Raw genomic sequence first — 26628 nt, forward strand, 5'->3', positions numbered from 1 at the left:
AAGTGGAGTGGAATGATTCATTATTTAACAGGGCTAATGTAGGATTTTTATTTTTTTTTTTTTTTTTTTTTTTTTTTTTTTTTAAGGAAGGAGCATCATAGTGGGGCAAAAGGGTGAATAGTGAAATTTAAGAAACTTTCATATTAACTTCAGTATCTCCCATTGATAAGCTCATATAGTTTACTTGGCATGAGACAGTGGTCATAACGTGGGATATCTTTAGATTTCTTGGAGACACTATCTTAAATAACAGCACTGTTTAAGCGTGAAGTACCCAACAGGAGTCAAGTGGATGACCAAAACACCCTAAATAGGAAAATTAATTATATTTCTCAGTTACATTGAGGCAGTTCGTAATGATGAATAGGAAATGTTTATGTTTAAAATTGTACATTAAAACTAACCATTAAATGTGCAATTTGTTTCTTTTAAATATGGTGGTCTTTCATTCACATTATTATCAGGAGTAGCAGTGAATAACAACTCGGAAAAGATCAAAAAGTCAACTTGGGTTTATCACCTACTGGGTTTTTTACCAACATGGCTACTGATGCTATAAAATTATTCCCTCTTTGCTTTGTGTTGCAGGGTAAACGTCTGTTTGTGGCAACGGACAGTAATAATGTTCAGGCATACATCTTCCCAGAAATGGACCGCGATGGCATTGTGAGTCGCTTTACAGCTCCTGTGACACACATAACAACCAACAGTTCCGGTAAAGTGGTTGTTTCTGGATCATGGTAAGTGTGCTGATATTGTATGGTTGACTTGGTAAACAGTGAACAATGCTGTCCTCATTACACCAAAGTCTTTTTCTTTCAGTGATATGAACATCACGGTCACAGAACCAGAAACATCGAAGTCCTATCTTTTGTCAGGTCATACAGCACCGATCTTGGGATTGGCCCTCGATCCCAAAACCAAGTACCTGGTACGTTCTTTGTTCATTTGTACATTAAAACTTAACCCTTAAATGAGCAATTTATTATTTCTTTTTTAAGTATGATGATTTTTCATTCCAAAAGTAATACATTATAATCAGAAAAATATTTACAAATTGATTTGTTTAATTTAATAATTTTTATTTGTTTGGCTCAGTCAAAATATTAAGAAGTTTTAATGTTTTAAGTACCACTATATATATAGTCCTCTCCGTGTAAGGACGTACCCTAAGGGTGCAACCTTACCGCTTCTCCCCTGTAATATTAAGGTATTGATTTATAGTTACTTTTCTTACTGTTGGGTCTTTTTCAGTGTCGGTAACCATACAGTTTAGGGACCCTACTTGCCGATACGACGTCTTACATTAACCGTTAATCTGGCACGTTGGCAACGTTCAATCACTGTTCTAGCGTGAATTGCGTGTTGCCACCGCATCGCCGTTAAAGTCACTAGTGATACATTTGCGAGAATATTTAAAGCATATTTTCTTTTTCTGTGGGATTGTAAATCTATTTGGCTAATACCAGGTAAGTAGAATTGTGGCATGTTCGGATAATGCATTTAATAACATTGTTTGTGTGAAATGATTAAAGTGCTCAAATACGCCAGTCTCATGTCTAGATCTACCGGTACATGAAATAACTCTTGCGGGACGAAATTTTGGCAGTAGAACTTATAACATTATTATTTTCAAATCCGCAGTGAACTTGAAAGCTGACCTAATTTCCGTTCACGGAGCTTGGCACATTAGTATTCCTATATGTTTCCAGATCAGCTTGAAGATATAACCAGCCTGCAGGCTGAAAATATGCCCAATAATCTCTCTCCTTACTGGTTACCGGTATTGAAGAGAGAAGGAAATGTTTGCGCAAAAGAAAGGGAAGTCATTGGATGTCTGGAACTTTCGAAAATCATACTGCAAAGATTTATTAAATAAATTGCATCGTTTAACACGCCCCTCTTTTCAAGAATATGATTATAGTACGGTACGCCTACTGTATATCAAAATACAGATAATTTGAGTGAGAAAGTGTGTTTATTTCCTTAATTCCTCACTGAGCATGGAAATCGACTTAATTATGAATATCTTGATTTATTTCATCTTATTTTTTATCATTTACTAGGGTAGGGAAACATTCATTATCTGTGTTTACATTGAGGTTAGTTTGTTATGGTTATGTCTGGTGATTTTAATATGTAACCAGGCAGGTTGGCAGCAGTGATCAGCCATTACAAAAAAGAGAAAAGAAGAGCATCTGGCGGCGATATTTACTTTCTGGGGTATTTCCTTACGTGCCAATTACTATAAAGCTGTACGATTACTGTAGCTACTGCTACACTTGAGTCTTAGGGATATCCTTAATCACGAATTCTCTGAGTTTAACAACATTTTATTTATTTTGATGATGATGCTTGTTGTTTAAATGGGCCTAACATCTTGGTCATTTTCACTTTTTTATTTGTTTTACCTGAGCTGTTTAAAGTTTACACTTCACTCCAGCTGATTAGTAAGAAAAATGATAAAATAAAAGATTGTTCATGTTTTAATACATTAGTGACCCCTAGCGAGTTTGTCTGTAAGGTGGAAGTAAATGCACACTTGAAAAATTGTAAAGTTGACATAACAAGCAAGTAAATTCTCCTTTGCATATACAGTGGAACCTCGATTATCCGTTCCCGGAAAATACGTTTTCCCGGAATATGCGTTCAAATTACGTGGTCCCGCGAGCATCGTAATTAAATCACGTTGTAAAAGTCCCGCATTATCCGTTCCTCGAAGAAACGATTTCCCGGATCAACCGTCCAGAAATTCCAGTCCCATCAACGCTAAATCCTCGATCAATCGTTTTTTAATAAACTGTATCTCACGAAAGGACGGCTATGGCATATTTATGGATCTTGGCGTTAACGCCCCGTCACTGCGATAAAGCAAGTACTGTACCGGTACTGAAAAGCGATCGGCGGTGAGCTTGCATAAGGGACGATCTTAGCATCGCATTCGTGTGGTATTGTTTAGAGAATCTCGGAAAATCATAAAGCAGAGGGTGCCCACAACAATTGCAAGGAGACACGGCGCATTTCGACAGCTCTGTTTGAAGACGGAACGAGTTTCGTCAAATGTTCGCACTTATAAAACGTCCATATTATGTCCAGGGTTAGATGTTTATATTTTTACATTTTTTCGATCGTACTGCCGAAGAGGTTTTCGGCACTTTGCTCAGGGCACTGCAGAATAACTGGGCTTTCAGGCAGGAATCGAAACTGCTCCTTCTTAACACAAATTCAGTACCTTTTGATATTATCGTACATGATATGTTAGCGAGACCAAAACAGATGTTGCACCCTACATTAAAAAAAAAGAAAAGAAAGCCATGGGAGGTCTTGGGATTGCCTATTACTGTTTAGGTCCTGATGTAAGACTGGGAATGTTACGTTTTCGTGTTAAAATACCAAAAACTGCAGTCGTTTTATTTGCGCACGTTACATGTTAAATGGTTGGTATCATTTCAAACTCGTACTGACATGTGCAGCGAGCGCGCTTTCCAGATGACCTCAAGGTCACGAATAACCGTAATTTCTGAAGTATTTTACATTTCTTTTATCTTTCCAATTTGATTGGATTTGTGACGCGCAGAATTGAATATAATGCATTCGAGAACTTTTAAGAATCGATACTTACATTCGAAACCATGTTTTCGAGTTCAACATAACCTTTAAAATTCGATGTAGGCCTAATTTGCGCGGTACGAGATTTCCGGAAACTGGCTACGAACAGTATACCGGAGACCAACGAGCTAGAAAGAGGACTATAGAGTGGCTAACATGGCTGCTACAGCGCTCTGGGTGGTGCCAAGACGAAATAGCGACTACATAGTTTAAGCGCCATTCATATAATTTCTTCCGCATACGGTGCGATACTTTTAACAGATTAGATCGAAGAAATTATGCTCTCTACGTGTGTGGCATGCAATTGCATAAATTGTAGAGAAAACGCGAAGAATAAATATCATATTTCAGACAAGATTTTTTTTTTTTTTTTTTACTAAAGTACACAGTTTTGGGCAATTAGCAGAATTACGTTGCCTGTGTAGCACAATCCAGCACGTGTACATTAGGCCTACTTTTATTTTCTTGTAGGAACTGGCAGCCAAACACGATAAAAATTATCCTGCCTGACTAAATGGCTCAGACGGTAGAGCGCTAGCTTTCTGAGCCCAAGTTGCCATATTTGGTATTTGAAGGTGCTCAGATAGGTCACCTTTGTGTCAGTAGATTTACCGGCCCGTAAGGGAACTCCGCCGGGGAAACACTCCGGCACTTCAGCTTCTCCGAAAACCGTACTAAGTAGTCGGTAGGACGAAAAACCAAGACCACTATTTATTATTACATTGTATCCTACAGAGCACATTTCCCCCCAGCATTTTGAAAATAAATAGAAAGTGAACAACGGTGTTACAAGACGCCTGCTGTCCAACGCCACACCTACAATATTTAGAATTTCCTAGTCACCCCATCCCCTCTGCTAACGATGAGGACTTTCAGTCCTACATCACCACTACTACTGAGCGAGTTGGCTACGTGCTTCGCGGTATATAGCTCTTAGCTTGCATTCGGGATATAGCGAGTTCTAATTCCACTGCCGACAGCACTGATAGCCGGTTTTCCGTGGTTCCCATTTTCACATCAGGCAAATACGGGGGCTGCTGTGCCTTAATGCCACTGACACTTCCTTCGCAGTCCTAGTATTTTCCTATCCCATCGTAGCTATAAGGCATGTCTGAGTGGGTGCTACATAAGGCAAATAAAAATCGGCGTTACCATAATCTTCTTCCAAAGATAATCGAAGTAAATTATTCAGGAAAGTTAACTTATGTGATTTAAGATCATTATCACAAGAAGAACTGTTCTCTTTTTCAACAATTATTTCAAATTGTTTATCCTACAAATTATTATTATTATTATTATTATTATTATTTCAGTGGGCTTGGCAGACTGATGTGTAATAGCAACTTCTGGCTCGGTGAGGAAAGCAACGGGAAACTACCTCACTCCTCATTTCCCTAGTACGCCTCTTCAGTGATGCCTAGGCTATCTATGACAGCTGATGGCGGAACTGTTGAGGATTCAACCAGCCTTCGGACTGAGGACTAAACATACATACATTATTATTATTATTATTATTATTATTATTATTATTATTATTAAGGGATACTTTATTACACCATTGTTCACTTCAAACCTTGTACCCCACGGCTCTAGAATACTTATTTTTCGTAAATTATTATTAGTTTTATGTCCTATTAACTACTTTTTCGGATAAGCCAGGTGCCGGAATGTTGTCCCGCAGGAGTTCTGAGGGATATGAGCACCTTCAAATACTATCGTACTGAGCCAGGATCGAACCTGCCAAGTTGTTTAGTGTCGGCTCCTTGGCTTAATGATCAGCGTGCTGGCCTGTGGTTCAGGGGGCACCGGATTCGACCGGGTTGAGGATTTTAACCGGGTAGTCGACAATTAATTACTCTGGATCCGGGACTGGATAACCTTCTTCATCTACACACAACAGAACATACTGCAAACCACTACAGAAACACGCAATATTAAATACATCACTCCACCTAGGGTTGGCGTCGTGAGGAAGGGCATCCGGTCGTAAAATTAGGCTAAATCCATACAAAATTCCAATTCCAGGTAAATGGAAAGATACTAGGATTTATTATTATTATTATTATTATTATTATTATTATTATTATTATTATGAAAGTTATATGAATTATTTCTCGATGCTGTTATATTACTTTGCTCAAGGTTTTCTGTTCTATATTTTCATTCCCTGTAAGTGGGTCTAAATTTTTGGCAATGTCTTGTGATTTGTTTTGTAATTTGGACTACTGGAAATGCGCTAATTTTCTTTCTTTATACAATATGTAAGTACGTAGCCTGTATCTTGTATTTTTAATGTCCTTTTAAACAGACATTGCGCATCTTTGAGTGCTTCCCTAATAAAGAAAACTATGAAACGGTATTTATTCCCGCAGCCTCTGTACTTGCTTCATCACAAGCCCACTCGATTTGATCGCTTAAAATATGGCGGACGTGGCTTTTGAGTAGATTCAAATATGGTGGTCCAATAGCCACTCTATAGTCCTCTTTCTAGCTCGTTGCCGGAGACCAAATTACAATAAAAGATTAAGAAATGAACGGATTTCGCCATCATTTTGGGTGCTTTTGTATCTAATGTGCTTTATTTTATTAGATGAGAGAATTAAAAACTACTTGTGGTCGATTGTCGTTTGGCTTGGCGTTATTAGATTTTTCGAAGAGTTTGGCTAGCCTAATCCAAGTTGCTGAACTGAAAGAAGTTTTCACGGGAAACTGACGAAGATTCCCCTGTAAAACTCGCGTACCTGTAATTAATGCGGTTTCGCGGTCTAACATGCCCGCCTCTCATCCAGAGGGCCCGGGTTCGATTGCGACCAGGTCAGGCAATTATACCTGGATATAAGTCTGGTTCCACTCAGCCTACGTGATTACCTTTAATTGTGGAGCTATCTAATGGTGAGATGACGACCCCGATCTACAGAGCCGGGAATATCGGCCGAGAGGATTTGTGGCACTGACCATGCGCACCTCGTAATCTGCAGGCCTTCGAGCTGAGCAGCGGTCGCTTGGCAGGCAAAGTTCCACTGGGGCTGTAGTTTGGTTTGGTTTAGGAGTTTTTGTAAGATTATAATTATAAATATTTCATTTTTGTGATGTTTAGCCGAATTGTTGATGGTTTTCATTCATTCCCGGATTTTCCGTTTTCCCGTGTTGTACGTTTTATTTTCATGGTCCCTCGAAAAACGGAGAATCGAGGTTTCACTGTACGCAATGCTGTGCATTTAAGGGTTAAACAGCATTCAGCCCAACAAGTAAGCAAATATGAGAACCTTGGCTGGTGGATTACTGCACCTGTGCTGCTGGTATGGAAATCGAAGACCTGCATAGAAATAGTATTAGACTGCGTTCTGTTGTGTACAGACATGGATTCTGAAACAGAACACAGCTAAGAAGTTGAAAGCTACATAGGAGAATGTTAAGAGTATTGCGACTGGGCGAATTGGCCCTGCGGTTAGGTGGATGCAGCTGTCAGCTCGCATCCGGGAGATAGTGGGTTCGAATCCCACTGTGGGCAGCCCTGAAGATGGTTTTCCGTGGTTTCCTATTTTCACACCAGGCAAATGCTGGGTACCTTAATTAAGGCTATGGCCGCTTCCTTCCCATTCCTAGGCCTTTCCGTCCCATCGTCGCCATAAGACCTATCTGTGTCGGTGCGACGTAAAGTAAATAGAAAAAAAAATGTGGGTTCTACAAATTGGTTTCACAATGTGCTTACAGTAAAAGAAAGCTACCGAGCTCGATAGCTGCAGTCGCTTAAGTGCGGCCAGTATCCAGTATTCGGGAGATAGTAGGTTCGCACCCCACTGTCGGCAGCCCTGAAAATGGTTTTCCGTGGTTTCCCATTTTCACACCAGGCAAATGCTGGGGCTGTACCTTAATGAAGGCCACGGTTGCTTCCTTCCCACTCCTAACCCTTTCCTGTCCCATCGTTGCCATAAGACCTATCTGTGTCGGTGCAACGTTAAGCAACTAGCAACTAGCAAATGTTCTTAATCAGTCATCTCTTATCTTCTTTTAAAGCTGTTGCCCAGGTGCTAGATTACTGATCAATTGTTTACTTGGTCTTCTCTCAAATGATTCAAACTAACTTGGAAATTTTTTTAATATCTCCCTTGGTAAGTTGTGCCAGTAACTAATTCCTCCTTTTATAAATAAATATTTGCCCCAATTTGTCCTCTTGAATTCCAAATTTATCTTCATAATATGATCTTTTGTACTTTTTTTAAAACTCTGTTCATTGCCCACTAATGTCATTCCATGCCATCTCTGCACTGACAGCTCAAAACATACTGCTTGTTGAAGCTGATCATCTCCTTACTTCCCAAGTCTTCCCAGCCCAAAGTTTGCAAACATTGTCATAAAGCTAGTGTTTTTCTTAAATCGTCCAGAACAAATCATGCTGATTTTCTTTGGACCTTTCCAGTTCCATACAATACTCCCAGGTTGTCATTAATTTAAAGATGGAAATGATTTCTGATAATGGAGTAGTGTTAAGGAAATGTTGCAAACTTTGGGTTGGGAAGACTTGGGAGTAAGGAGATGAGCTGCTTGATTAACCCATTCCAGTCTGGGCCTTAATATCCCTAACAAACGTTCTGGACTGGACTTTTTAAAGGATCTTTAAAACATTATATCTCTGTACCTGTAGTAGATATTGGCATGATTCTTTTTTCTTTGTGTTTGTTTGAGAATATAATTTTCAATAGCGCTCTTTGTATCATGTCAACTATCACTTGAGATTTTAAAATTGTTTATTATACCATGTTTTGCGAATGGAAGAAAAGTCTGACAGATAACTAAGCAAGTACAGTTTTCTGAAATACAGTTATATTTACCCTATTTCGCTAATATGAAATGTGCATTGCAGTTACAAAACTACAACAATAATGAGTACGATATAAAACAATTTTTCAATAAGAATAATAGTAATAATTACAATAACGAAAATGGGAGCTCTTACGTAATGTAAAATTATTGTTCCATTTACCACAAAATACTTCTGAGAAAGAGAAAATAAGTCTTCTAAACAGACAACTTTACGAATATATAGACAATCTTACGTATTCACGCAAATATGAAATACGCGGAAACATGCGCTAGGCCGTAAAACGATCACCAATCATAATGAAATGCTAGAAGTTGTTTCGAATTCATATGCCAATAATATGTTCATTTGCGCATAAACTTATATCATAAAATATCACATGTTCGCCGCGAGAAACCATGTCTTAGAGCTCACTGAGTGACAACATCTACTGATGCATGCAGTTCAAAAATATCGTAAATTCTCTGACTTTGACATATAATACTGCCATCTGCTTAAGTACTCTCGTAACTAATACACGAAGAAACACGATGTGACCACCACAATGCGTGCATAGCTCGTTCTCGATTTTTAGCGAATTGTCAAACCTTACTATGCCTGCAGCGCGTCCTGAACGTAATTTCGGCCGCTGCGAGCTATGCTCGCAGTTAGACCGGAAAAAGTTAAGCAATATGTTGATTCCCATAGGGAACGTTAAATATTTATCGCGAAGGGGTAAATTTGTAATATCAATATAGTAGGTCCGTTATTGGACATTATAAATTTTCCAGCTAACTTATTGCTTGGTGCCAGTGTTTCACCCCAGTGTGCTAAGTTGGGCTCCTCAGTTGGTAAATAGCACACCTACCAAGATGCATGGCTAGTGCATACTATTGAGGCCACTGAATAAACTACTTAGAGGCACCAGCAGTGCCAATGAACTATGAAAGACTTTGTCTCATTTTCAAAAGTTGATGCCTGCCTGGCCATCAGATGATGTAGATTGAATCTGGGGCAAAAAGCTGGCAACCAGAAAAGAGTTAGCTGGAAAATTTATAATGTCCAATCACGGACAAGGAACGTTGCTATTATAAAATTACTCATTCGGGACAAGTATTTCAGGTTTCTTATGGGAATCAACATCTATATATTATCTGATGGCCAGGCAGGCATCAATTTTTGAAAATGAGACAAAGTCTCTCATAGTTCATTGGCACTGCTGGTGCCTCTAAGTAGTTTATTCAGTGGCCTATACAGTATGCACTAGCCATGCATCTTGGTAGGTGTGCTATTTACCAACTGAGGAGCCCAACTTAGCGCACTGGAGCAAAACGCTCGCTACCAGGAATGAGTTAGCTGGAAAATTTATAGTGTCCAATAACGGACCAACTACATTGGTATTAAGCAGTATGTTCCGAGTTGTCAGTGGAGAGAGAGCGTGGAATGACATTAGTAGGCGAATGAGCTTGAGTGGAGGTTTTAAAAGTAGAAAAGATCATATAAAGTTGGAATTTAAGAGGACAAATTAGGGCAAATTTTCCTTTATAGCACGAGGAATAAGAAATTGGAATGTTGCCAAGTTGGCTCCGTCACTAAAATTGCTCACAGCCTGGGTAAAACGAAGGATAGATTGTCCCCACTTTTACATCGTGCGGTATACGAAATTCCCTGTACTTGCGGTAAGGTATACATTGGCCAAGCATGCCGGTCCATTGGTACTCGTATCAAGGAACATGAACATAATATTCGTCTCAGCCAGCCAGACAAATCAGCAATAGCTGAGCACGCTCTATCGTCAGGTCATGATGTCGTGTTCCAAGATGCTCGAGCTCTTACTCACACAAGACACTACAAGTCCAAGATTGTATGGGAAGCTGTGCAAATATGTAGAAATCCTCACAATTTCAACAGGGATACTAGCTATCAAGTAAGTAATACCTGGTTGCTAGCCATTAAGGATTTACATAGGTAGTTCCTTTCTCTGTCCCTTCACTATTGTTATTTCGTTTTGGTGTTTTCCAAATTCGTACGTTCCTCATTGCTAGATGTTTCATTCCAGACTTGCGTCAATATCATACCTTCATATGTGCGTACGCCTGTTATGTTATGTGACCCTCTCAGACTGATTCTGATGGTTCTGTCATTCAGCTTCCGCTTCAAACCCTAGTGCTGTACCGTGTCTGAGGAACCATCTGCTGACGAATGAACGTACCATTTCCACTTCTATTGGGTAATGTCTAAATTCAAAGCTCATTGTTTTAGAAGCCTTTCTCAAGGACAGTCAAGATTTTCTTCTGATGACGCAGAGCATAGTTCTCTGCAAAACTTAAAGAATTTCATCTTATTTTCTTGACACGGCATCAGCCCAAAAGCCTATATCAGGTCTATAGGAGATTGGAATCATTTTTCTGAGGGAAATGTTTGATAAATCTCCAAGTTCTTCGAAAAACTTTAAGAAACAACTGATAGGGAAGCTGCCACCTGGATGACAGCCCTAATTACAGTTCTTTGATTGATTGATTGATTGATTGATTGATTGTTAATGCTATAAAATTATATTTTTGTTACAATTTGTACTAAAAATAGAATACTATTAATGCTGTAATTTCACATCTCTAACTATGAGTACTAGTCCCACTATCACATTTACTTCCAGGACTTGCTACAATTGAAGCACCTTCACTGATCTCACTTTACAGCTATGTTTTCTTTTAACATCAGGCCTCTTCAAGCTGTGATGGAACAATCCGAGTGTGGTCCCTTGAAGACAGGAAGACGGTGAAGATGTGGAATTGTCTCCCAACTTGTAACTCTTTCTTTCTGGCAACATGTCTGGGTCGACCTTCCTGGCAACCAAACTCCGGGAACCATCTGGCCATACCCGACAAACAGGAAGTTTACGTTTATGCTCGAGATTCCTGGGAAAACACTGTCACATTCTCTGGTGATCGTTCAAAAACGGTGAGTATCTATTGGTTTTCTTTACGTCATATTGGTAGCTTCTTGGAGACAGATATCCCTGAATGTGTTGTTACCTGATAATCCTAAAACGTATAATAATACAAAATTTCAGTTAATTCTTTTTTAATATTATAACTTCCTTTCTGTCAAATTGTTAGCTTTTCCATGATACAGAAGGTCATTCGATATATCGACTGTTTTTCAAAGGTAACTGACCTTACGAGATACCTTGAGAAACCTAAGTTGTCAGATTCGATCCTGGCTCAGACCAGTGGTATTTGCAGTTGCTCCCCCTATTCAAGCCTATTTGTCTTCTAATGTTACTCCATGCCATCTCTCCATTCACAGCAGAGAATGTACCACTAGCCAAGCAGTTTATCTCCTTACTCTTTAAGTATTTTTGTTCCAAAATTTGCAACTTTTTTTAACACTACTCGTGTGTTGGAAATTGCCCTGAACAAATTGGATCAATTAGATCTTTCCCAGTTCTTGAATCACACATACTCTTGAACTATACTCTAATTGGAGTCTTGTTATTGACTTACACACCCTCTCTTTTACATCCTTAATAAAACTCCTAAATTTCCTCATAACCATATAAAGAAACAGTAGAACCACTATTTAACATTTTTACAGGGACCTGATTTTTTAACCTTAGATGGGGGTTTACCTTAAATCGAGGTTTCAGTAGAAAGCACAGCTTTTCCAGAGATCTTTCCGTGTATTACCATAAATCGTACCATCATACATTATTTAAACAGTGACAGCAATAAAACAAAGAAATATCTACCCTACACACTGTACTGTAGTTACAGTTTGTGGTTCATTTTGACAAATTTTTGTTGGGAGTGCAAAACCGCTTCGGTTTAAGGTTGCTCTTATAACGTTATACATGATTTTCCATTAAAGTTGGGAAAGATACCAAACTCATACAAATCATCATCATCATCCTAAACCATCTCCAGTTTCCCGGGTGTGGTATATGAGCCTCCTCCATCTCATCCTGTCCTTGTACCATTCTTCCTCCACCAACTTGTCCCAATCATGACCTCTCAGCAGTACATCGCTCTTAACTAAATCTATCCATTTCCTTCGTGGCCTTCCCACGGGTCGTCTTCCTTCTACCTTTCTGTCAAATTCCTTCCTTGCAGTTCTGTATACTGGCATCCTCTTCATGTGACCAAACCACTTCAGTCTTGATATCTGAATCTTATTGAGGAGAGAATCATCTATTCCTACTTCTTCTCTAATTTTCTCATTCCTGATCTTGTCTTCCCTGGTTTTCTGGATCATAGTGCGTAGGAATTTCATTTCAGCTGCCTGAAGTTTGGAATTATCTCTATTGGTCAGTGTTGTGGTTTCGAGACTGTACGTAAGAATTGGTGTATAATAGGACTTGTACAATGTCATTTTTGTTTTTATGGGTATTTGCTCATCCCACAGCAGGTGTCTTACCTCGTGGTAAAATTGTGTTGCCTTATTGATTTGATTGTTCACCTCATGTTTTGCTAGGTTGTCATTTGATATAACGCTACCCAAGTATTTGAAAACTGGAACACTGACCAAACTCGTACAAAAACACATTAAAATCAATATGAAACAGCAGTCGGTTGTTTAAACATTTTCGCGAATGTTTTCCAAGCAGCGGCTTACTCACTCATTAGCACTTATTTTTTAATTCTGATAGTTCAGTTTCATTCTTAAAAGTTGTGAATGCATCATTCCAGAAGCTTGTAGAAAACATTTCAATTTTCTTACTTCAAACAGCGTCGCCTAACCTACATTTACCGCGCACATATTATGAAAACATATTTCAAGCTCCCCGTAGAATAATCACATTTTCACTATAAATTTACGTGGGAACAGCCTTTCTGAAATTTAACAAGAAGCGAAAGTACATAACATAACCTCTGAAATTAGTTATGCACGCCACTGTATCTTGAGAAGGAGAAGTATCACATTCTTATTTTATTTCAGTTCATTGTATTAAAACTAAGCAATCGTTTACTTCAGCTTTTTTTTTCTAAGGAATTAACAACAGCTGTCATCGCACTTACTGTGAGAAACATGTTACCCTGAAGTTTGTTTACATTAGTCGGAGTTGTGAGAAGACCTCAGGCTCCCTCAAGATTGACTCGCTCGTGCGTAGCGAGGAATTGATACGGAAGATGATAGATCTTATTATTTTTATGATTATTTATTTATTTATTTATTTATTTATTTATTCATTTATTCATGTATTCATTCATTCATTCATTTATTTATTCATTTATTTATTTATTACAATGGTGAAGTTAGGGCTCGATGCCCTCTCTTCCACTTAACCACATACTAATCAAAATTTTAAATAAAATACTGAGATACTTAAAATAGTTAAAACAACAGAAATTAATAGAATTGAGAATAAATATAAATAAATTACTAAGTTAATACTAAAACTAATTAATATTAAAAACTCTTAATGATGACTAATCCTCAAACACGCGCTCATTCATACATCAACCATTCAGTCAGCTGTCCTGAGCAGGTAGTATTAGCAGGCGACCTTAAACCTTTGTAAAGAGCGAGTTTCTCTGACCTGAGCTGGCAGAGTGTGTAAATATTGATAACGGATAAAAACTAACACACCCGAATCTGCCCGTAATAACGGATGAATCATTAACAGGGTTCTCATTGTTACCAAAGGATATTACACAGACAGATAAATATAGGAATTTTCAACGGTTATAATAACATTGCCATTAAAACGAGGGTTCTCTTCTACTACAGCGGATGTGGTCGGAAGGGTATCCAAATCTGACATCTTACTTTAGCCCTAAGTGCCCACGCTCTGAATTCCTCTTCTGCCTTGAATCATCCTTAGCAAGCTTATGCCGTCATTTTCATAGATTCTTAATGTCTCATAACCAAAGTGAATAGAAACGAATATTTGGGAATTTTAACATTTCCTTAACGCTAAATGCAGGTTTTGTCCTATTGTGAATTATGTTAAATCGAATATAAAATTGCATTGCTCTTATGGAATAATTATCGGGACTTGAAATTTTTTCCATTAAATGCGGGTTTACGCTAAATCGAGGTCACACAAATTCAGGGTTATACTGTATGTAATCGTTACTTACAATCCTGTTAATGTGATTACTTCAACTATAATCTTTCCTTTTATTAACCCCTTCAGTGTTCTCCCCAGAAATTTTTGTCATCCGGGTGGCAGGAATAGGTAGCCGGGTGGAGGAATACTACTTCAAAAATGAGTGATAAAATTTCAATAAAAAAATTGTTTATTCCCCTCTGGTTGATATAGGTGGGGCACATGCTTGGATTAACAATAATATCAGAGAGGCAAACATAAACTGAAAAATTGATTTCACTGTTATCACCAACAAGACAAAATAAGATATATCTTTTTCTACCATTAAAAAATTGAAATTTACTTTTAGCATGACATTTTATATGTTGATTCTTCTTTTCTTCTTTGAGGCCCAGTTGTCTGCCGCTCTTATATAATTGAATTCTGTTGAGCCTGGTCCCTCTAGTGAAATCAGCATCAAATTGTTGAGTGTGCTCTGCTTCATACAATTCCTCAAATAGGTTTTAACTCTCTTCAAAGCCGAAAATTCCCTTTCACATTCAGCTGTGCTCACAGGTATGGACAGTCCAATAGCAGCTAGTCTTGCTAAATTTGGAAAAGATTCCTTAAGCTCGCATGTTGTTGCAAACTTCATCATTATTTGTTTAGGTCTTAATCCAATGTAGGACTCTCCTTGGAACACTTTTGATGCAACAGACCATTCCAGTTTAGCGCTATTTTAATTTATGACTGGAGGGCTTCCCATTTTAGAGTAGAAATCAAGAAGCAACTCAGAAGCTTCATTCTGATCTTGACTTTTTGCATTAAACACTCTTGAAAAGCAAGAAATGTGTGGCATATCTGGAAATCTGTGTTCTAGATGTTGGATAACACTATCTATGTACTTGTTATAAATTGTTGTCTTGAAGGTCACAACATCAACATCTGAATAAGTGATGTGGAAGTCTGACCATTCACCAGCAAGATGGTGACTGAGACTATGAAAATGATTTCCTGGAGTCTCTTTCAATTGTAAGACGCTGAGTTTTGTGGCTTCTAAGATTGGCTCAATTTCTGTCAAGTCAGTATCTTGCGTTTGTCAAGCTCTAGACAATGTGCACAGAAGAGGTAAGATATCTGAAAGCATCATAATTGCAGCTAAGAAATTGTATGTCTTCATGTACTTGCTTAAGCCTTCAGCTGTAATATCATTTCTTTCAGTGGCCTCTCTTTCAAGTGCAGCAACAACACTCACCATAGATCTTCTTAGAAACTATACAGCAGAGTCATGAGACAACCATCTAGTATCACTGGCCAATTTTAGTTTAATTTGAGAGCTGTCCATGATATTCTGGATTTCAGTTAAACCAGCCATCTTGACTGAGGAATTTTGAAAATAGAAAAAGAGTTGTCTTAAAATGTCATTAAACTTCACTAAATAAGGCACTTCAGCTGCTGCCTGGGCACTAGCAAGTGTCAATCTGTGGTTAATGCAGTCACAGTTTACCATGAGTCCATTTGTTTTCTCTCTTAGCAGTGTTGCTACTCCCTTTTGCTTACCAATCATGACGCTGCCCCATCAGATCCTAGACCTACCAAATTACAAGTTTTTAACCCTAAATTTTCAAGGATTTCAGTTAGTTTATTTGTTATGGTCTCAGCTTTACCATCAATGATGTTGCAGGTTGACACAAAACTAACATTAACCTCTTTTTCAAGTTGGTTGACATATTTTATGTACACAATAGGTTGCTTCACTACAGAAATATCTGTAGTTTCATCACACAGAACCGTTGCCTACGCTATAATACAAGGCCTGGAAATAGAGCCTGTAAAACACTATAGAAGTGGTCACACTGCTGTTCATTGGCGGGCCGCTAGGATCGCTACCTTGCTCCCTGTTTACCAGGTTCGTGCCTTTAAATGTGTGTATTGAGTTGGTTATGAATGTGTGTATTCTTGTGATAATAAGCACTCGCAGGTTCAATCATGGTTTATTGCTGTGTTCCTTATTGTCATTCACGACAAATTAAAGGTAGTGGAATTTAATTTCACAAGTTTCCAGTGAATAGAGCTTTAAAAGAACGGTGGCTTGTTGCTATATCTCGCAGAGGAGACAAACCGGGATCTCTCTGGGTTCCTACAGAAAAATCGAGGGTGTGCAGTAAACACTTCAGAGAAGAAGACTTTAGTATAAGTACATCTAAAAAGACACTCCTGCCTAATAAAGTCCCTTCAGTTTTTACAGAGTTCCCCAAACACGAACAAGTCACTTTAAAATGTAGGAAAGCTCCTAAGAAAAGACAGCTTGAAAGAACGGACAGTGAAAATGAGTATATAAGAAATAAGAGAAAATGTGTGGAACAATCGGATTTTTGTGTGCCTGATAATACAGTACTGGAGAATCTGACCTGATAAATGTAGGCACCACAACAGTAGGTACACAGTTTTCTCCCGTCCTAAAATCAACAGTACCAAAATACATTAACAGGAAATTAAGGAAGGAGATCTGAAAAAATAGAAAGCACGTGACAATTATTAAGAAGTTGCGCGTAGAAATTCGTGACTTGGAAGCAGAACTTAGTAAGGTAAAGAAGGATCCCGGAAATCTTGCAAGTCGAGTTTCTAAAATTCAGGAGGAAGCTGAGGGAGGTAATATGAAAGCAAACTTTTTGTTAGAACAACTTCAGAGCTTTAGAAAAAAGAAATGTAAATACCAGGAGACTACAGTTAAAATTTGTGTGCTATTATCTTCAAGGTCGCCAACTGGTTATCGGCTTCTCAGAACACTCGATATTTTGCATCTTCCTCATCCAAGAACGTTGAAATCGTATGTTGGATACTCAAAAGGGGAAATGGGCATAACTTCGCTAACTATAGCCCGATTACTGACAGAAAAACTGTCGTTAGTGAACGATAACGAAAAGGTTGGTTCCCTTATAATAGATGAAATGTCCATAAAGCCAAGACTTATGTATGACAGGAAATTAGATATGTTTATTGGACTGAATGACATTGACATTGACGCTCTTGGAATCGAAGATAGGTTGGCCAATAAACTACTCTGCATTTTGTTCAAGAGACTCTCTACATATTACAGAATACCGGTGTCTTTCTATTTTACTTCATCCGTTACGGGCTCACAACTTGCAAAATTAACCTTGGATGCGTTAAATGCTGTTGAAGAGTGTGGTTTCAGAGTGATCAGAATTGTTACCGACAATTCTCAGGTAAATGTTTCGATGTTCGAAACATTATGGAGGAAGCAATACGCATAAGATACGACATCCAGCTGATAAAACTAGGCCTCTGTTCCTAAGTTTCGATCCCAGTCACGTCATAAAAAAACGTGCGATCCCAACATTTGTCACGGGACTTTTTTGTAAACAATGCTATCATGACCGGCGATCATTTGAGAGGTCTTTTCAAACTCCAGAAATCTTCAGTTATGAAGCCGGCGAGGAAACTAACCAGAAAAGTGGTTTACCCTACAAATTTGGAGAAAATGAATGTAGCAAGAGCCAAAATTGTTTCCCCTGAAACAATCGCTGGTTTGAAGAGTATGGAGGTGGTTTGTTCCGAGAGCATTAAAGACAGGAACAGTTTAAAAGAAACAATTTCTTTCATGGAGCATTTTATGAAGTGGTTCGATGCCCATGATGTCTGCAACACCTCGTATGGGACATATTCCAGGAATGAGAACAAACTGGCATTTTTCAGCATTGAAGATGAACGCCTCAGTTGGTTAATAAATGATATCCTGTCATATATCAAGAACATTCAAATGCATCCAGAGAAAGAGAAAAGATTCACGAGGGAAACGTATCAGGCGTTGGTCTTGACTACCCAATCCACTGTGGCCTGCGTAAAATACCTCATAAGTATAAATTTTCATTATGTTTTGACGAGGAATCTAACAAGCGATGATATCGAGCTTTTCTTTAGCCACCTACGACGCAAAGCGGGATACAATGACACAATGGACGCAAGGTCATGCCTTAACGCAATCGAAACAACGCTCCATACAGGAATTATTGCGGCATCAAAACATGGCAATGTTGAGCTGAGGGATGAAAATAAAATCCGCAATGTACGAACCAGTTTACTACAACCAAGAATGTGCCAGATGGATGAAAGATATAGAAGGAATGAAAGTCGCGATGATGTGCAAATTCCGCAGCTTCCTGAACATGTAATGCCTTTCATTACAAAACCCTTGCAAGGTAAATTACATCAGATCTGTGTGAACAATACTTTTTGATTTAAGTGTTCGCTAGTACATAAATATGATTAATTTGTTTCAGATTCAACAACTACAATACCTGGTATTTCTCTAGCTATGGTAGCAGGATACTTAGTGCGTGTGGCAGAAGAACAAACAGACTGTGAAGGCTGTTTAGAACATATCACTTCTCCAGCGAGTGAAAGTCCAACATTGTGTCTTATTCGCTTTCAAGATCGAGGAGCCCTCAGATACCCGAAATCATCATTTGTGGCTCTTCTCCAGCGCATGGCGGAATTCGTTACCTCTGCTGTGCAGTATTTACCCCGACGACAGTTACTAAAAATGTGTACGTTTTTTCTGAAAGCCAGGTTCATCAGTGAAATTAAGTGTAGAGAGTGTAAAGACGACAAACTACCTCTTTTTCTACTCCAAAAATTTCTGAGACCTCTATTATACAACATTGCTTCGAGCCACTCAAGTAGAAGTGAGAAAGTTTTGAAACTCGATAAGAAGCCCCTGAGTAGGAAAGTTTTAAAACTGTAGACACCTACAACATTCAGCTCTCTTTATTTAGGATATAATTTACTTATAGACATACACGGCCATGCGAACACAAGGGGGCAACAGTGCGATCCTAGTGACTGAATGGTGAACTAAGATGGCACCCGTTTTCATTAGTGCATTTCAAGGCCTTGTATTATAGTGTAGGCAACGCACAGAACACTGAAATAATCTGCTGAATGTATGTTCTCTAATATTTCACATCTAATTTCTGAAGCTATAACATCAAGTAACTCCTGCATTATTCTTTCTGAAGTATAATTAGCATTATCACCAATATTAAGATGCTTTAGATATGTACAACCCATAGCCTCACAGTGTTTGAGCAATTTTCCGTATAATGTAGTGTGTGGTAGCTCATTTTTTGCCAACCAATACATTGATCTTAGGGCTCCGAGGAAAGCATCTCTCTGTAAATTGTTTAAAATAGAAACTGATTTTTCTATTTGCCCAAATCCAGTTTCTTCGAATGCACGTCTTTCACTTAAGTTTGAACAAGAATCGGTATGTAGCTTGCTTTGTTCATGGTCAACTTAACTCTCCTTTCGAAGTCTTGCACACGGTATAGTCACCCAAGTCACTTCCTTCTTTGTCGGTTTCTTCAATGAACATTTTATACATGTGGAACAAAACATACCATTTTCTTTCACAACTAACCACGTAAATTGCTTAAACCAGTCATCAGTGATGCCCGATAAGCGGTGTTTAGAAGAATGTTTCACTTGTGGTTTTTCATTTTGAATACTTTCCACTTCATGAGCCGGCCTCAGCAATATCCTTTTCGGAAATCTCTCCTGGTGTTGAATTATTACTTTTACTAGGTTCTTTCTTAAAGAAACTTTTTTTTTTTGCTAGGGGCTTTACGTCGCACCGACACAGATAGGTCTTATGGCGACGATGGGATAGGAATGGCCTAGGAGTTGGGAGGAAGCGGCCGTGGCCTTAATTAAGGTACAGCCCCAGCATTTGCCTGGTGTGAAAATGGGAAACCACGGAAAACCATCTTCAGGGCTGCCGACAGTAGGATTCGAACCCCCTATCTCCCGGATGCAAGCTCACAGCCGCGCGCTTCTACGCGCACGGCCAACTCGCCCGGTTTAAAGAAACTTAGAAGAGTAGATGTTTGACGAGATTTTCTACTCATTTTGAGAACACAGAATTTGGCGTCAAAAACACGAAGAAACGGGCAGCCCGGCAAGAGATTGAAAATAATACCAATATTCGTGATGAATTAGAAAGTAAAGCACAAATGGAAAACACTGACAACAATAGTTAAAATGTAATTAAATCGGAACTATAATTCAACTGAAGTCCATTGTTAGCAGTAGTAAATGTTAAAGAAACCAAAAGAACACCGAACAAACAGATTTGCTTCGAAAACAACTAAGTTGGTGACACTGAACACTAACACATACCCTATCGACTCGTATGTTTCATATTCAATTGTAGATCGATATTTTCCGTCAAAATGACTGCCATAGCAAATGCGCAATACCATATTGTATTGAAGTATTTGGTAAAATGTTGTGATAAGCTAGCGATGGAGTGGAGTCGAGAAAGTCTGTCTCGAGTTAAGGTCTATGCCTGGAAATGGACACTGCGCCGGAATCGAGTCCATGGGAATACGCCTTGGTATCTCTGACCGTTCGTAAAATTACTTGTAACAACGAAACAGTGGTAATGAAATCGTGATGTAACGAAGGAAGTGTGTTTAAAATGACACTTAATGACTCCAAGACAATGATATGGTTCAATATATGCGAAGTACATACATTTCGAATCAAGAATAAAATAATGAACAAAACCCCAAACTCGGTTAAATCTTAGCATAATCTCAAATATTAGTGTGGTATTCGCGTTACCACTTCATGGAAGGACTGAATGTCAGTAATTTCTGTGTAGCTGCTAGTGATATTGTTGCCCGGCCAAACGGCTCAGACTGTTGTGGAGCTGGCTTTCTGACCCCAACTTGGCAGGTTCGATCCTGGCTCAGTCCGATAGTACTTGAATGTGCTCAAATATGTCAGCCTCGGTAGATTTACTGGCACGTAAAAGAACTCCAACGGGACACAATTCCGGCACCTAGGCGTCTCCGAAAACCGTCCAAAGTAGTTACTTGTACGTAAAGACAACATTATTATTATCAGTATAACACTGTTAATGAATTCACCAATGTGACTGGGAGGATGCCAGTACCAAGCATCACATTGGGATGCATGACTTTAATAATGCTGCTGTAACATAATCCTTTCCAATTGATACATAGATGTATTTTTATATTGAGAGAATGGAGTTAGAATTTTGTGTTTTAGAACGCTACTAATATATCACAATCACCATCTCGTTCTTATAATGGTCTCTAACGATCCTGGCCAATATTATACGGTGTATTTCTTCCATTTGTATTGCATGGAATTTGTTCTAATCGTTATTAATTCAAGTATTGACAGAGAATTTTGAACTTCTGGTGTTCTACCGCTCGTTCATAATCGTGTATCATCGTGGTTGCCACTCCGTTGCTGTGGAGTGCCGTGCGGGTTTGTGACGTCATACGGAATCGAGACGAGTGCTCGCAAGCGATACTACATAACTATTCTCTTTGATTCTACGCTGATCCAAGAGCCGCTCACGCACAACGCTACGTTATAGCGAAGCAAAACACAAACTCCAATGTAATTATGCTGACAACAATGGATTTTTATCATTTAAATAACTAGTTTCACAATATTTATGTTTTAAGTCGAAACAACCAATGACTCAACTATGTGTTCAAATAATGTAACTAGCACACATCTAGGTTATGTTAGCCGGGCGGTCTGTAAAAATAGCCGGGCGGTGCGCCCATTAAAAAGGTCCTGGGGAGAACACTGCCCTTGACTGAGTATTTATTTTTCACTTGTAGAGTACTTTTTTTTTTTTTTTTTGTAACATTTTTTCCTCCTCAACTACAAATTTTTTTTCAGTAAGGTAAAGTTAACATGAACGAAAATTGCATATGAACACATGCACGCGAGCTCTCTCTCTTGCCCACGCTATCAGTTGTGCTAGTTCATTGCGATATTCCTAACTGTGGCCACTCTGTTTGAATGTCTATAATGTCAATGTCACCTGCACCATTTTCTGCATAACTGACACCACTCAGATCACTAAAGTATGTCACTATATTCCTAATCATAACAACATAGGTGCAATATCGCTTTCAGCTAAATCTTTTTTTTCCATAACCACTGTAGGTAAGTTGCCATGCTGATATCACTGCCTACTAGATACAAGAGGAGTGTGCTGTAGACAGGCAAGGTGAAGACCCTGAAGGCAATTTCTCCGCATCCGTCTTAAATTGCATTATCAGCAAGACGTACAAACAACACTCGATAGATATAGCAGATAGATACAGAAAAGTTTTTACGCTAAAGGTACAGGAAAGTTTTTACGCTTGTAAGCAGCTCGTGCAACGTATAGTGATAATTTGAAATGGCTTGACACTTGAAAGCATAATTTGGAATGGCTTGACACTTGAAAGCGAATGACGCAACTGGCGGACAGTATGTCATGACGCACATGAGCGGTTGGTGCGGCTAAGCAGTTGACACCTAGGTACTTAAAGTAATAGAGAGAATAAAAGAAGGAAGCAAAAGGAAGTATTATGATAATAAAATGAAATATAAGAAATTGGTAAGAGAAGAAAAGTTTGGAAGAATTTACACAAAAGATGAAAACAGATGGAGCAGGCAGTAAAAAAATGATGCAATTATACAAAGCTATAGGAAAGAAAGAGTTTATACAAAGCTAATGAAAGACAATGGACAGTTAATAACACATCCAGAAGAAGGTTGAAGGAAATAAGCTGCTAAATGTGAGAAATTGTGCAGAGGAGACAGTAGTAATACAGTGTGATGACTCAACAGTAGAAGATGATATAACAATGTTAGAGCTGGATTTAGCAATCTGTAAAATAGGGAAGGCACCAGGGGTGGATGAAAATAGTGTGGAAATAACGGCTGCTGGACCTAGTGTGACGATTTACAGCAACAACGTATTGGTTGATTAAGATTCTTTGACAAGACGTTCAAGGAGAAAAGAGCTGGGACCAATTGGAGGTTAGTGGATGTAATAAGAAGAAGAAGAAAAAAAGGTTAATCAAAACAGTATATTGTTTCTACAAAGGAAATCAATTTTAAATTTTACAACTCAAAATTTTGTAACCTGACACACAAAAGAAAACACTCATCGTGAATGACGTACATTAGAATAGAATCCCTAGACCATTTACAAGTTATAATATGTGACTAATCAAATGAACATGGTAACCTATAAGCCTCGGAGAATATGGACACAGATTTCCAAAAAGGTAAACAAAGGGAGAAGAAAGGCACGGGAAGGACCAAGGACGGGGCTCACAATAATGGGAGTCGCCTGAGTATAAACATTGCCAAATACAGGAACAGTTTTATGTGATAAGTTGTACCGTCCAGGCCACAAGTTCAATCACTCACCAACTCTTGAAATTGCATATTACTCGATGTTCATTTGTTAAGGAAAAATATCACTCATATCAGACTTAAAAGAAAACTGGCCACAGCAATGAAGATAACTCCAAAATCCATAGGAGAAGAATAATAGTGGTAATTATAAAATAAATACTCTGTTGCTCACCCAATACAGCAAATAAAAGAAGTGGAGCTTCCCAGCAAATACTGGGAAGTCCTCAGACGACCCTCCAACCACACTCGGAATCAGTGCTGGACTGAAGACAGAGTATGTGGGGGAAGCCTTTATACCGCTGCAGAAAGTTCCGGAAAAAAGTACACAAAACGTCGAGAAATATCGGACACTGACGATGACTTAACCCAGAGGAGACTCGGTGTGTATTCAGCAGTTCACCAGGACGGATGCACGGCGAGGCAGCAGAGAAAGTCCAAGGCCAGTTAGATGAATGAAGTATCGGCGAGTATATGAACATAGATGGAGTTCCAGATGACGGTAGCCGAAAATAGGTGAGTGATTGTTACATATTCCCCTGCCGGCCAGGAATCCGAAGGATTCCGGAAGTCAAGATGGACCCGACGAATGGCGACGTGCGAAGAGGAAGGAAGAAAAAGAGGAGCTGGAACAAAAGCAGACTCGGCAAGAAACAAAGTTTAAATAAACAAATAATAAAGGCACAAGGGAGGGGGGGGGGGGGTAATTAAAAAATTACAATAAACAAACACAATATGGTCTAGGGTAATTTTTTTTTACATAATATATAAAAAAATAAAACAAAAGAAGGGGAACATTCCCTAATGTTCACCAAGATGGGAGAGTCCAGTTGACCCAGGTGGGGTTGAAGGGTCACTGGGTAGAGCAAAAGAGAAAAGAAAAAGGAAGAAATTACTGAAAATACTGTTTCAACTGCGAAACATGGGCCTTTTTAACAATGGAAGGATCATTTGCATCCTGTAATAATAGAGAAACCGGAGTAGAGAAGCGAATGATTGAAAAAGGGCCTGTCCAACGAGGGCAAAGTTTAGCAGATATATGATCGCTCGCGGAACTTTGAGGATGGTTCTTTAACAGTACTTTATCTAAAAGTTTAAATTTTGATGGACGGTGCCCACGGTCGTGAATCCGTCGATGGACCTCCCGTGCCTGGTGCAATTTAGTTAAGCCCCTTTTCCACTCCGCTTGAGTGACTTGATTAGGGGGGCAAAGGAGCAAAGAAGGTAGATCCCATGTTAAATCTAAAGGAGTTTGCAAATCTCTACCCAAAAACAATTTCGCCGGGGAAAAAGAGGTGGAGTTATTGATGGCAGAATTAAGTGCTAGCGCAAAGGCAGGTAATTCAGAATCCCAATGGCGTTGATCTTCGGAATGAAAAATGGACAATAGAACTTTCAAATTTCTATGATATCGTTCGACGAGATTGGCTTGAGGATGGTAGGGGGAGGTAAAGACCTTGTTAATACCATTCATAAAGCAAAAGTTGTAAAAGGATTGTGAGGTAAAAATGGTAGCGTTATCCGAAACTAGGTATTTCGGTAGACCAATAATAGGGAAAATTTGGTCATTCAAAAGCCGAATAATAGTCTGAGCAGAAAGCGTACGCAACGGACGCAAAATCAAAAATTTAGAGAAACCATCAAGCAGAGTAAAAATATATGCATTGCCGTGGGAAGATTTAGTGATAGGTCCGACAACATCAATATAATACCTCTCAGCAGGGTAAGTAGAAGGTGTGGCGGAATGAGCACCAAAGGACAATGCGTTCTGGGGTTTGTGTTTTTGGCATAAAGTACAAGATTTAACCCAAGTGAAGACATCCTTACGCATATTTGGCCAAAAGAATTGAGATGCCAAGCGAGAATAAGTTTTAGCGCGCCCAAAGTGTCCCCCTGTAGGAGACCCATGATAATACTGAAACAGCATCGAACGTAAAGGGGAAGGAATGACTACTCTAGGGGTTGATTTAGGAGTTGGTTTAAAAACCAGCAATTCATTATGGATCCGAAAAGGTCCATCGTAGTTAGTAGCAGAAAGAGAAATCGTAATATCTTTACAGTAAGAATCGGTAGATTGATGCTGATGACAAGAGTCAAAAGATAATGGAAAATCAATAAGAGAAGAAATCGCATTGATTTCATAAGAAGGAAGTTGATCTAAAGTTGAAGAGGGAGATTGGTCAAAAAGGCGAGAAAGTGCATCAGCGACTGAATTTTGATAACCTGAAACAAATTTTACAAAAAACTTAAAACGAGAAAGGCGGAGCAGCCATCGACCGGGCCTGCCTATTTTAGGGGCATTGTTCAGTAGCCAGGATAAGGCCTGATTATCTGTTTGAACAAGAAATTGCCGATGGTCAAGGTATTCCGAAAAATGCTCAATAGTGAGGATTAACGCTAATGCTTCCCTTTCATAAACAGAATACCTACGTTCAGTAGGCGAAAGCAAGCGACTAAAATAAGCAATAGGAAGAAGTTTACCGTCTCAGTTTTGATTTAAGACTCCTCCAACCGCAACGTCAGAGGCGTCCGTAAAAACTTCAAAGGGTAAATCAAAGTCAGGTATTTGAAGAACAGGGGCTTTGGTTAAGGCAGATTTGAGAGAAATAAATGCAGTTTGTTGCTGTTCTCCCCAGTAAAATTTCATGCCTTTTCGTTTAAGTAAATTAAGTGGCTCAGATATGTGAGAATAGTGAGGGATAAATTTACTATAAAAACCAACCATACCTAAGAATGTTCGCAAGTGCTTCAAATTTTTCGGTGGAGGAATATGATCAACTGCAGAAACCCGATCCGGATCAACAGAAATGCCATTATTGGACAGAATATGGCCCAAAAATTTAATGGAAGTCTGAGCTAAAATAATTTTAGAAGGATTGACGGTAAGATTAACAGAACGTAAACGAGAGAGTACTTCACGAAG

The 26628-nt window shown here is 38.8% G+C and overlaps 1 protein-coding gene across 2 annotated transcripts in view; it reads left to right on the top strand.

Annotated features, from left to right (window-relative positions):
• Ctf4 (Chromosome transmission fidelity 4) overlaps positions 1-26628 on the top strand; it is a 175681-nt gene that overhangs the window by 10708 nt on the left and 138345 nt on the right. For both annotated transcript variants that reach the window (XM_067151705.2, XM_067151703.2), the window contains exons 3-5: positions 589-740; positions 823-931; positions 11132-11371. In XM_067151705.2, the coding sequence (XP_067007806.2) occupies positions 649-740; positions 823-931; positions 11132-11371 (441 nt within the window). In that variant the 5' untranslated portion in view covers positions 589-648. The remainder of the gene's footprint in view (positions 1-588; positions 741-822; positions 932-11131; positions 11372-26628) is intronic.

The sequence above is a fragment of the Anabrus simplex genome, chromosome 7 (assembly GCF_040414725.1).
Source record: "Anabrus simplex isolate iqAnaSimp1 chromosome 7, ASM4041472v1, whole genome shotgun sequence".
NCBI classification, from domain to species: Eukaryota; Metazoa; Arthropoda; class Insecta; order Orthoptera; family Tettigoniidae; genus Anabrus; species Anabrus simplex.